The sequence below is a fragment of the Lichenostomus cassidix genome, chromosome 1 (genome assembly GCF_008360975.1).
Source record: "Lichenostomus cassidix isolate B80296 chromosome 1, HeHo_3.0, whole genome shotgun sequence".
Taxonomy (NCBI): domain Eukaryota; kingdom Metazoa; phylum Chordata; class Aves; order Passeriformes; family Meliphagidae; genus Lichenostomus; species Lichenostomus cassidix.
Window position 1 is genome coordinate 31,254,885 of NC_139479.1, and position 11,101 is coordinate 31,265,985.

An 11,101-nucleotide genomic window follows, 5' to 3' on the forward strand; every position below is an offset into this window, starting at 1 on the left:
TCTAGTGATATTTGTGTTCTGGAAGGGAGACAAGCTTGTTTCTTCTGGTGAGAAATGTCTTACCTGCCAGCACGTTTTGGGACAAGAAGCTACTCTTGACTATGGTAGTAGTGGGAGATATTCACAACCTAATTCCTCAGAGACTGGTGTTGCCAGCAAAATAAGGTATCTAAGAAGTGAAGTGGTTGCAGGCAAGTCATCGTCTGGCTATTTCTGAGGCCACGAGTGGGATCTAATGTGCCTTAGTGAGGATTTGGTAATACTGCTGTATCTTTTTCTCCAAGACTGGAATTCCTTTCACAGGTGGGTTGGCAGAGGGAAGAAGGCAGCATATTTTTGAAATTATAGGAAACATTGCCCACATCAAACTTTCTTCTCTCCTTTTCAGTTTTGCAGAAAAAATTAACATTTAATATAAAACAGTCTGCTTTGATAGCTGTCTGAATGCCCCATTAAACATTTTCCTCACCTCATGGGTGACAAGTATCCAGTCATAAATTGCAATTTGTTATCGATTTGTAAGTAATAGGTAGACAAAAGAAGCAGTTATCATTCTCTGGTCAGTATGCAGAGGCCATTACACTCTTTAACTCATCCATGGACACAGCAAGAGTTAAGAGTAGATTTGAAAAGCAAAGCCCTTTGGTTTTGAACACATGGCTCCTAGAAGAATGTTAGCAGAGATTATTTCACCAGCAAAACACTGAGACAGTAATAAAATGTAATTCCCTGATGGACAAGTGCCATTATTTGTTGTGACTGTAGTTATCGCTATTCATCTTCTATTTACATGTCATGTAAACATATACCATATTTTATAACAGCACACTGAAAACAAAGCTTCTGCCCAGTGACAAATTTAGTTCTATCAAATATTTAACAGCTGACATTTACATGTGTGATCCACAACTCCAGTGAGAGCTGGTGAGCACTGGAGGACAGTGACTGCAAAGAAAAAAAAGTCACCCTTCCATCCTCCAAGTCCAAGATAGTAACACAGATTTCACTGTTAAGATTACAAATTTGTAATCTCCAGTCTTCCACCGCCATCCCTGGGTGATAGAAAGGAGGAAGAGGAACAAAGAGAGGAGACTAAGGTGATCACAGGTTTGCAAAAACAATTTTCTGCAGGCTGGGCTCTTACACCTTTGTAACTTCCCTCCATTTAAATCAACTAAGAGTTTTGGCTGTCATCCCGCATTCCTAGCTTAAGCACCTGTACAGAATCGAAATTCTAGGTGACCTGTGAAACCATCCTCCTAAAGTAAGTGCCTCATTTCCTCTGTACTGCCAAATGAGAGAGGTGCCCTTAAAGGCCTCCGGAGAGAAGCCCTATTAGCTCCTCTTGGCTAAGAAATCTTCCATAAGACCCTGCCTGCTCTTACAGACAGACCTGCAAAGTCCATCACAGAGGAACACAAGTCTGTAATTCTCCTGTGTGTTTCATTCCTCCACATATGCTGCCAATTCAAACTCAACAGCTTCTTTCAATTTATTCAAAGAATCAGGTCTTTCCCCTTTCCATCTGACTCTAGAAAGCAATAATCTTCTGAGGTACTATCCACTTCCCACAACATCCAGGATTTCTAAACAAAAACTGTCTTTTTTCTGTCAAACAAGCTGCATCTCTCTTCAACTTCTTACTTTAGGTTGCATCATCCTTTGCTGTTCTGTTGTCTTGTAAGTGTTGCCAACTCTGAGCCACGGAGTCATTGATTCCGCAGTGGCTGTATGAGAATGGGTCATCTGAGTCCACTGGGCAGGCAGGAGGAAGGCGGCCAGCTGTCAAGCAGTCAGCACAGCAGAACAGTATTTTCCCCCAGATCAGCTATTGACATGATCTGCCAGTGCAGGCTGTGCCAGAGCACCAAGCAGTGGACACTGCTGGAGTTGTGTAGAACCTCCTCCTGATGAGCTGCCCTCAGCTTTGCTTACCCCTGCATTCTCTCTGTCCTGTACGCTTTGCATCATTAAATGCTGTTTGTATCTAACAGAGGACAGGTACTTCAGTAGCCAGGAAAGCATGTAAGGATTACACATAAAAAGAATACATGCCAGAACACACAGTATCCAACTTGAATCTTTACTTGGTCACTTAACAACATGAGACAAAGGGCTTTTCTCTACTACTGTGAAGAAAAAGTCCCGGTCTCCACTTGCTAACTGCTATAATTCCATGTTATTTTGCTGTAGTGTGTTTCAACGCTGTAGCCTATGTTTGAGATGGCTCTAGCAGCTGTGTGGAAGGCTGGCAGGAATGGTGCCCCATCACAGCACAGAGTCCTGGCACTTGGATACACCCCATCTTGCAGAAGGCCTCTTTCAAAGCTATGAAGGACTGACCAGCAAGAGTCACTGCTCTCTGACAGTCCTAGGGGAACACAGGACCGCAGCTATGTTCATTAACCTGCCCTACTTACAGCAGCATTTGCATCAAAGTCTGCCCCTACCACAAAGAAGTGGCAAGTAGGGGGAGGGAGAGACAGAGAGAGTCTGGTTTGCTCGTTGTAAAACTGATTAGGGATCAGTATTTAATCGATGTGAGGAGAAAGCTGTCATTTATTTCCTTTTGTGACATGCTTCAACATTTTTCCAGAAACCAAGAGACTAAGAAAACAAAGCAAAAGTCAGGATCAGTCCCTTGTGTTTCTCCTGGCATGACACCTTTCTGAGAAAACAGCTTTTCTGAACTCACACCCAGCAACTTCAATGACCTTGATAGAAATCTCTATCTTGGTACCCTGTCACTCGAGTTAGCAAGAATCTTAGCTCTTATCTGCAAAAGTAGCAAGTTTCTAGTCCCATCTCGCTCACTGAAGCTGGAAGGTGTTTAAAAAGGTGACTTGGTGAAGTTTAAAAAAAGCTACAAAAGAAGAAAAAGTGGGCAGATTAAAAACATGCAAGCAAACTACTTTAACCACATGTTTTGATTGTATTTTTTAATTGTGGGAGAGAAGCTTTCCCTAAGGACTGCTGGAAGGTGAAAATAGGCGAGCTGCTGCTGGGGACCAGGTTTCTGTGGTGGGCTGTAAGCATGCAGCGTTCAGCTCTGCGTCCAGCCAGAAAGCTGTGCCTCAATAGATGACAGACTCTCACACTTCCACGTTTGCTGCCCCGCAGGGATTTGGCCGACATGTGCCTTTGAAGCCAATGCGAAGGAAAACCACTCCCAAACTAATCTGTGTAAGTGTCACTCAGCAGCAATCTAAACTCTGCAGAAAAAGGAACAATTCTGACTTTTACTCTGCAACAACACAAGCATCACAAAGGACATTGCACTTAGCTGGGACTCACAAAAGACCACAAGTGATATTAACATCAAAGGTACACACCTTTTCTCATAATCACGTCTACTTTTTTGGCAGCAGAGAGGGATATGGAAAATTGCTGGGGGAAAAACATTCCAGAATCAATATCCCAGTACTGGTATTTGTCAATATTTTGAACACCTTCTGCAATGGGCACTTGATGTTTTTCAACCTGGGAGACACAAGAGCTTATTTCTAAACTGATTTTGTTTGGAAAAGGCTAGATTAACCATCCTCATTATCATTATCTTATTTTCTGCATGAGTAGTCCCTTACAAGACCTCCTGCTATCCACCTTTTTCAACACCAGAAGTGTTCAGAGTTAAGGACAACTACAAGCAAGCAAGGCACTAGACACAGACATAGGTTAGCAGTAACTATGTGTGTGATTTGAATGGGTTGGTTTTGGTTTAGTTTACAGAAATAAGGCCATTTTACTTGTGTTTTCATGCATGAGTATCTACTAGTGGAGGAATATCCCTGGGTGAGATTTCTTACGTGCTACGTTTGTGAAATAACAAGCTGAGTTTGCTGATGTTAAAAATGCAGCCTTTTCCGAGTTCTTTTTCAGCGTATTTTTTTTCCACATGCCTTTCTTGCAATAGGAGAGTTGCTCTCTGTCTCGGTGCTTACGTCAGCCCTGAAGACCCTCCCAGTCAGTCTGTGGAATCAGAGAGTAAGCTTCTTGGCACGTGTTTCATTTCTGTTAGACTTAGAAGCATGCATCAGAAACGGAACTAAAATCTGCTTTCTCAGAAAATACATTCTCTCATCACCCAGAAAACCTTAGCCTTACACTACCTGGAGATGACTGGTACTTGGAGCAAAGCAAAACAAAATTTTTGTAAAGCTGGATTCTGAGCACATAAATGTTGATGCAAAAGTCATTCCAGTCTGGTTTACGAATACCAAAGCAGTGCTCTAAATGTATTGCCCAGATCTTTAAAAAAACTAATTCTGAAGGACGTAAATGACCTAATGCTCCATCACAAGCACTGGGAAATAGCAAAGTCATAGGGAATGATGACAGTTGAGATCATAAATAAAAAACATTCGCTTAAAAATAAATGTTCAGTGGAAAGACTGGCTCATTCTTGAGAAAGGCGAAGTTTGGGCTCACTAATTTCACGTCATGAAACCTCACAGACCTAACTGAAATTCAGAAGCCTCTGGCCTCTATCCTTCCTTCACTCATTGAAGATTTAATAGCAGATTGAGTGAGTTCTCACATTACTATAATGAAATTAATGCCTGAAACTATACACAAGTGTAATTTACTGCTCACACTGGGAAGCGTTTGCATAAAGGCTTGCAAATCAAACACTGCTGTGATGCTTACATTCACTTGCAATGCACCGTCCTTCCTTTGAAGTATAACACACTAACAGGTCCAGAGTACATGTGCAGACCTATATAAAATGTGGCTTACTCATAAATCTGTGATTTGCTGTGGGACCCCACTGGTCTGAGCGGATTCACTTTCACCTGCAGGTACAGGACTGTATGAACTCCCGAAGTTCACAAAGTATGAACTTCATACATGACTGTATGAAGTTCTGAGTAAAGAGTTGGGAGACACCACTTCCACAGGCACCTGGAAGTTTCTCTGCACTTGAAGGGGAAACGAAAGCCCTCCACAAGGGACCTGCTCACTGCCCTGCGTCCTCACCTCCGCTCTCCCGAGTCCTGGTGCCCGGCGGGACCCCAGAGCTGGCTGCCACCAGGGCACTGCCGTGCCCTGCACTCACCCGCCCTGCCTCACCTGCTGTACACCAGGCACTCCATGTGGTTGATCTCCTGGTCCGAGCGGTAGCGGCTGTAATCCTCCCACAGGTCCTTGATGGCGGTGACCGCCAAGATGAAGAGCACGGGGGCCAAGGCCAGCTCCGGCTGGAAGGCATTGACGGCTGGCACGAAGTTGAGGAGAGCGATGAACACGAAGTAGACGTTGGCCAGGCGGTGGAACTGCTCAAAGAGGTTCTTGGGCAGGAAGGACAATGCCGTGTACTTGGTGGTCTTGAGGCGGTTGCAGGCCAGGACCGTCCTCTTGGACTTCTCCGGCTCGGCCTCAGGTAACAGCAGGCTGGAGCGCACCAGCCGCGTCTTACTCTCCTTCTTCTTCCTCCGCCTCCTCTTCCTCTGCTTCTCCTTCCCCTCCGGCAGCACCTGGGGCGCTCCCTCTCCTCCTGCCGTGCCCTGGGACATCGCTGCCGCCTCGTTGTCCTCGCCCGGGCAGCTCCCACGGCCAGGCACGGCCCTTAAGTTATCATCCTCCGCCGCCCGCCACGGCTCTCCTTTCCTCTTCCCCTCCGGGGGCGGGCAGGGGGGAGGAGGGCTCTCTCCAACCCGCTCCCAGCCGCTTTGCCGGGACCTCTCTCGCTTTCTCCTCCTCCCCCTGGCCCGGGGAGGGGACGTGGGCAGGCGGGGAGCCGAGCCCTCCTCCTGCGGGCCTCTCCCGTCCCGGGCGCGGGGGATGCGGGGCCGCCGTGCTGTGGCCGGGCGCGGGCAGCACCGGGGGGAGCGGGAAACGGGAGCGGCCCTGCCGCGCACAGTGTCCCGAGTGCCGTCCCGTCCTGGACAGGACACTTGAGCGGCGGCTTTTGACTTTGAGTTATGTGTGGGGAGGAGGAGGTTCGAGCGAGGAAAGAGAAAATTCCCACTGAAGCGTCGGCGCTGTGCACCGGCCTTTATCCACGCTGCCCCGGCAGCGGCTGGTGGGAGTTTTTACCAGCTGACTCACGGCGAAACTCTCCGCTTTCTGCCTGAATCCGTGTGCCACGTTTATACCCATCCCTGTGCTTAGCCTGGGAGACAGAGGACAACACCTCCCGGCTCCTCATGTCTGCGTGGTGCTCCAGCTCCGCTGGTGGCTGCCACGGCGCTTGGGGCCACCTCGAAGGTGGCAACCAAAAAAATGAAGTTTCCGACGGAAAGCATTAGGCACTGCCACCCACCCACACGCCCTGGCAGTGCTGTGCTGTGCTGTAACGCACGTTCGCCTCGGTGAGGATTTTTCTGTTCTCTTGTGATACGGTAGGTCTTTCCAGCAAGGATTGGAAAATGCCAACCTGTTGCTGTGAGGTTTATGCTCTGCAGTTTCTGGGGAAAGATACAGTTACGGGTCGTGACTGATAGACAAGAAGTACGGAAGAGAATATAAAATATTCTAGATCGAAAGATATAGTCTAGCGTCACAAGTAAATAAATGTAGTAAATAAATGCAGAAATTTAAAGAATCAATAAAAAGGCAATAATTAAGTTATTGCTACTGAGTGTGATATGAGTGTTTACAGCATCACTTTAGGCTGGGATTTAAGAGCAGACCCTTTGGATATGGGATTCCTCAGGCAGCATGAAAGGCTGCCACAGGTCACTCCAGGCTGTGTCTGAACTGTGGCACAGATGCATTTTATTGTGTGACCCTTGGTCCTGATCCTGTGATATCCCAGAGTGGGATCATGTTGAGTACAAGAGCTTCATACCTGTCAGCATGTTCCTTGTTGTCACAGAAAACAGGATCAAAGGATAAACATCTAGTCTTGATATGAGGTCAGGACAGGACTGGGGCATCTTCTGGGGAAAGTACCTAGTCCCACAATTCAGATGCTGACAAATTTCCTGAAGACCTAGAAGTGAAGGCCATTACCTGAGCCACACAGCCTGTATGTGGTGCTGTGTTTTCATCCTTCCTTCTCTCATTTGCAGTATGTTTGTAATTGCTCTTTAAAGTCTCCAGTGAATTATGAACCCTTTTCAGGCCCTAAGGCATTAGGTGAGTGCTAGTTTGGTAGATGACCTGATACTGGTACTGTGTGAAGCTGCAAATCCTTTGCCAATCCTGCTGTCAACTCTTCTGATGCTATTTCAAATTTAGCAGGGATTTCCTGGGTGTCTCAGCTCTTGCAATATGGAAACAAGGCTTTACTTAGTGCAAGGGAAAAAGGGATAATTGGCCGTAGGGTTTTTTTGCGAAGCCTGTTCCTATGTTGATAAAGGGAAAAGTACAAAATGTTAAGAGGAAAAAAAAGAGGACGAATTTAAAAAGCCCTCTGATTTCAATCTTCTCTCTATTTTTCTTTTTCTTTTTTTTTTGGTTGGTTTTTTTGTTGTTGTTTTTGTGGGTTTTGTTTGGTTGATTTTTGTGGGGTTTTGTTTTGTTTGTTTGCTTGCTTACACTTGGGGTTAACTTAAAGGGGTAAGCTGGAATGAACAAATTTTTCCTGTGCTTTGGAAATGCTGAAGAGGGGTGAGGAGGGCACGTTATCATTGTGCAATGTTCCCAGAAACTGAGCTTCACCCATTCAAGGATTCCTTGCAGGCGGTGGTGGATACTCCAAAGAGTGAATTGCTGAACTTTCTGTCACTTGCCTTCCAGCCTCTGTGACCCACTGTTTTGTGGGGCTGTGGTTCACCCCTGGCCTCCAGAAGCTGAAGCACTGTTCAGGCTTCATCTTTTCTCTGGACAGCCCTCCGACTTGTTTACACAGTAGTTGGTGATTAGAGGAGAAGCAGCAGTAATCTTTGTTCCCTTCTCTTGTCAAAGCACATCACCTCTTAGAACAAACTAAGAGGTGTTATATCTTCATCGATGCCAGGTGATTCACAAATGGCTTGAGTATAGCACATCTGTGTGGAAAGATGGTGCACACACTTGTGGTGTGCGGTAGTGAGAGCCTGTGCTGGGAAGGGAAGTAAGCCAGTTGCTCAGTCACTGAGTCCACCACATAAAAATGGTGTGAAAATTAGGTTTAGCATTAGGTACAGCAAGCAGTAACGGAATGTAAATTTAAGATTAGATATGTAGTAACATTAAACTTCCAAACACGGTGCTCAAAAGGTAAGAAAAGGCAATTCTCACATAACCCTTAAGGTGGTTGTTTAAGGAAAACACTTGTGCAAGTTTGGAGAGCCTAACCTGAGATGAATTGTGCTTACACCTAATGGTATCGGTGAAACCTGTGACACCAGAAATCCCAAAATTGTTGGTTACAGTCCCACAATTATAAGAAATGGTCTGTAAGTCAGTGAGCTATACTTTAAAACCTGTTTTACTTGCATAGTTTTGAAATGCTAAAGATTCCTATTAACAAACCTTTTTCTGCAAAGGAGTAACAGGAGAGACATTTAAAGATATTGAACAGAAGCTGGAAGTTTTTATGTAATCCCCATAAACTGAGTTTTACAAGCAGATATAGCAGCAGACAGATAAAAGTTGGGTGGGAGCCTCTGACGAATTCTACATTTGTTTGCAAAATCGTTTATTTAAAAGCAGTTTAAAGCCTTTGTATTTGACTAAGTATTGGTAGTTAAGTGCCACCCTTGGAAAGCTTCACCATAAAAAAAGTAGAAAGTATGCCACACCCCACTGATCAAGAGCTGAAAAGCTCTTCTCATTATAATTGGCCAGGAATTTCTTTGTTGCCAGTAAACTGCTTTTTAACTAATACAAGCAAGCTAGAGTATTGCAAAGCAGTGCCATGAGGAAAAGGATGTGTCACCCCTCTGCTTTCTGTGCAGTCACACAAGGAAGCCGAAATTCTGGATATTTAGGCTAAAACCTGACGACACGAAATGCACAATAAATAAAAACAAGAGTTAACCTTATTTTTAAAACCCTGTAAAATCTAGTGTTTGTCAGGCTTTTCTAGCCAAAAATTTTGTCAGCGTAGACACTCCCAAGAATTTAGTCCTTCCTTTCCATTTGTTAATAAAACTGCGCACAAAGGGTTTGAGAAAGCATGAATATTTGTATCTGAACTCATATCTGACCTCTTCCTGCCCACATAGTCCAAGTATGTGAGGTTGGAAATAAGAGGCAGGCAGGCAGCAAATTCAGCTTGCAACTGGTACAAAGTACACATACACAAGTCTGGCTCCAGCTTTTGACTTCAAAAGGACAAGTATGCTGCTTTTGTTGTTAGCTGCAGTACACCTGCATCTCCTTTTTGTGGAGTCTTCTGGAGGAAAGGGGTGAAAGGGAATTGGCTTTAAATTACTCCGGATGATGCATGGATCCTACAAGGTATCACCCACAAGAAACAGGTGGACTGTTTTGAAAAGCCTGGGGACCCAAGAGCCAAAAATTAGATTTACTGGTTAACCTGAGCTAAAATGTGGACTCTACTATTTTTCAGGGTCATTGGAGCAATGCACTACCACCGGGTAATGCCTGAGGATTGCCCTGTCCCCAGTTGCTCCCTGCCACCCACTGATGTCTCCTTCCTGTCAGAGCTCTTCCTTTACTCACATGGCTGTTTCTGACTGTCTTTCATCTCACTGCATATTGCTGTGTATCTGTTCTCTGATTTCTCCTGCCATTAACCTGAATCCAGCCTCTGATGCCCAGTATCTCTTGAATTTCAAGCTCTCTCCAAAGTCTTTCCCAGTGCCTGACTCTTTTCTTCAACTGTGCACATTTTCCTCAGATCATTTCCTCAGAACAGCCTGCTAAAATTTTAAAAAATTGAAAAAGGAGAGATATTCTAAGCATCACTGATGCAGATAATATACCTAGTGAGGTCTTTGATAGCCTGGGCCACTAAAAGCTGAGCCTTAAGGTATGACACTGTCTTTAAGGTTAGAAGGAGCTAAGGGATTTCTGGCCCAAGATACTGTATGAACTTGGCCTTTTAGATGCCACACACAGTACAGCTTGAAATCATTATTGAATTGTTATGTGAATAGGCTGGTTGCTTAGATATCAGATCACCAGTTTTATTCCTCTTCCCAGAGTCAGCAGCCTTGATTATGTTTGAAGTATTTTCTATGGCTTGGGGTTTTGTCAGTATGTGAGAATCATAACATCAACCAAAAAATGCCTTTTGCCTGATAGTTGCGTGGAACAGTTAGAAATTGGCATCCACTTGAATGCTAAGGATGAAAACACCATAGACAGAGAGAAAAGACCCCAAATATGTTGCTGATATAATAACTCATTATTTGACTTGTTGTGTTTTTTGAAAGCTTAGAATTATCATTATTCCATTTTAACAATTAGCTTCTTCCTATCATAAGAAGGTGAAGCAAATCTAGTTTTAACATAGTCTAATTTACTAGGCCACTTTTGTAATATTTATATGATCCTAAAGTACAGATTTTCCATGTTGGATATTGCCAGAAACATCTGTCAAATTACTCATGAGTCTTCTTTGTTCCAGAGGACTTATTTTAATATTAACATGCTTAATATTATTTAACCACCCAGAGGCCTTAGGTGGAATCTAGGACTTTAAGAACTATAAAAATAACTGTAGAGACATGGTACCACACATTAGACAAAATCTGTTCTGCCCTTTGCAGATGAGACGTATCCCATCTGGCTTCCTGTAAAGGGGACAGGCATACATGTTTTGAACTAGCAGAAAGAAGGCAAGAGGCTTTCAGTGTGAACAGCCTGCTGAAAATGCCAGAATTTGATGAGGTGAGACAGCAGCCAAAATGGCATTATTCCTTATTTCCTTCCAGTCTGCAGGAGATACATAGATACACACAGACACTCACATGCACACACAGAAGCATATATATACATATATGTATGTATGTATATAGCACACGTAGTCTCATAGAATCAAAGAATAGCTTGGGTTGGAAAAGACCTTAAAGATCATCTAGTTCTAATCTCACCATTATGAGATGGTGCCATCCACTAGAACAGGTTGCTCAGGGCCCCATCCAAATTGATCTTGAACATCCTTCCAGGGATGGGGCATCCACAACTTCTCTGGGCAATCTGTCCCAGAGCCTCTGAGTAAAGGATTTCTTCCTAACATCTAATCTCTTGTCTTTTAGTTTAA

At 44.3% G+C, this 11,101-nt stretch overlaps 1 protein-coding gene and 1 long non-coding RNA gene across 2 annotated transcripts in view; one reads left to right on the forward strand and one right to left on the reverse strand.

The window, feature by feature from the left end:
- The window catches only part of ATP10A (ATPase phospholipid transporting 10A (putative)), a 113,900-nt gene extending 107,901 nt beyond the window's left edge, over positions 1–5,999 (reverse strand). The window contains exon 1 of the mRNA XM_085055490.1: positions 5,071–5,999. Within this exon, the coding sequence (XP_084911616.1) occupies positions 5,071–5,513 (443 nt within the window). The 5' untranslated portion in view covers positions 5,514–5,999. The remainder of the gene's footprint in view (positions 1–5,070) is intronic.
- LOC146444465 (uncharacterized) lies at positions 3,330–4,410 on the forward strand. The gene is made up of 3 exons (XR_014850840.1): positions 3,330–3,426; positions 3,577–3,674; positions 3,914–4,410. It is a non-coding gene; the product is annotated as an uncharacterized LOC146444465 (long non-coding RNA).
- Positions 6,000–11,101: the final 5,102 nt, after the last annotated feature.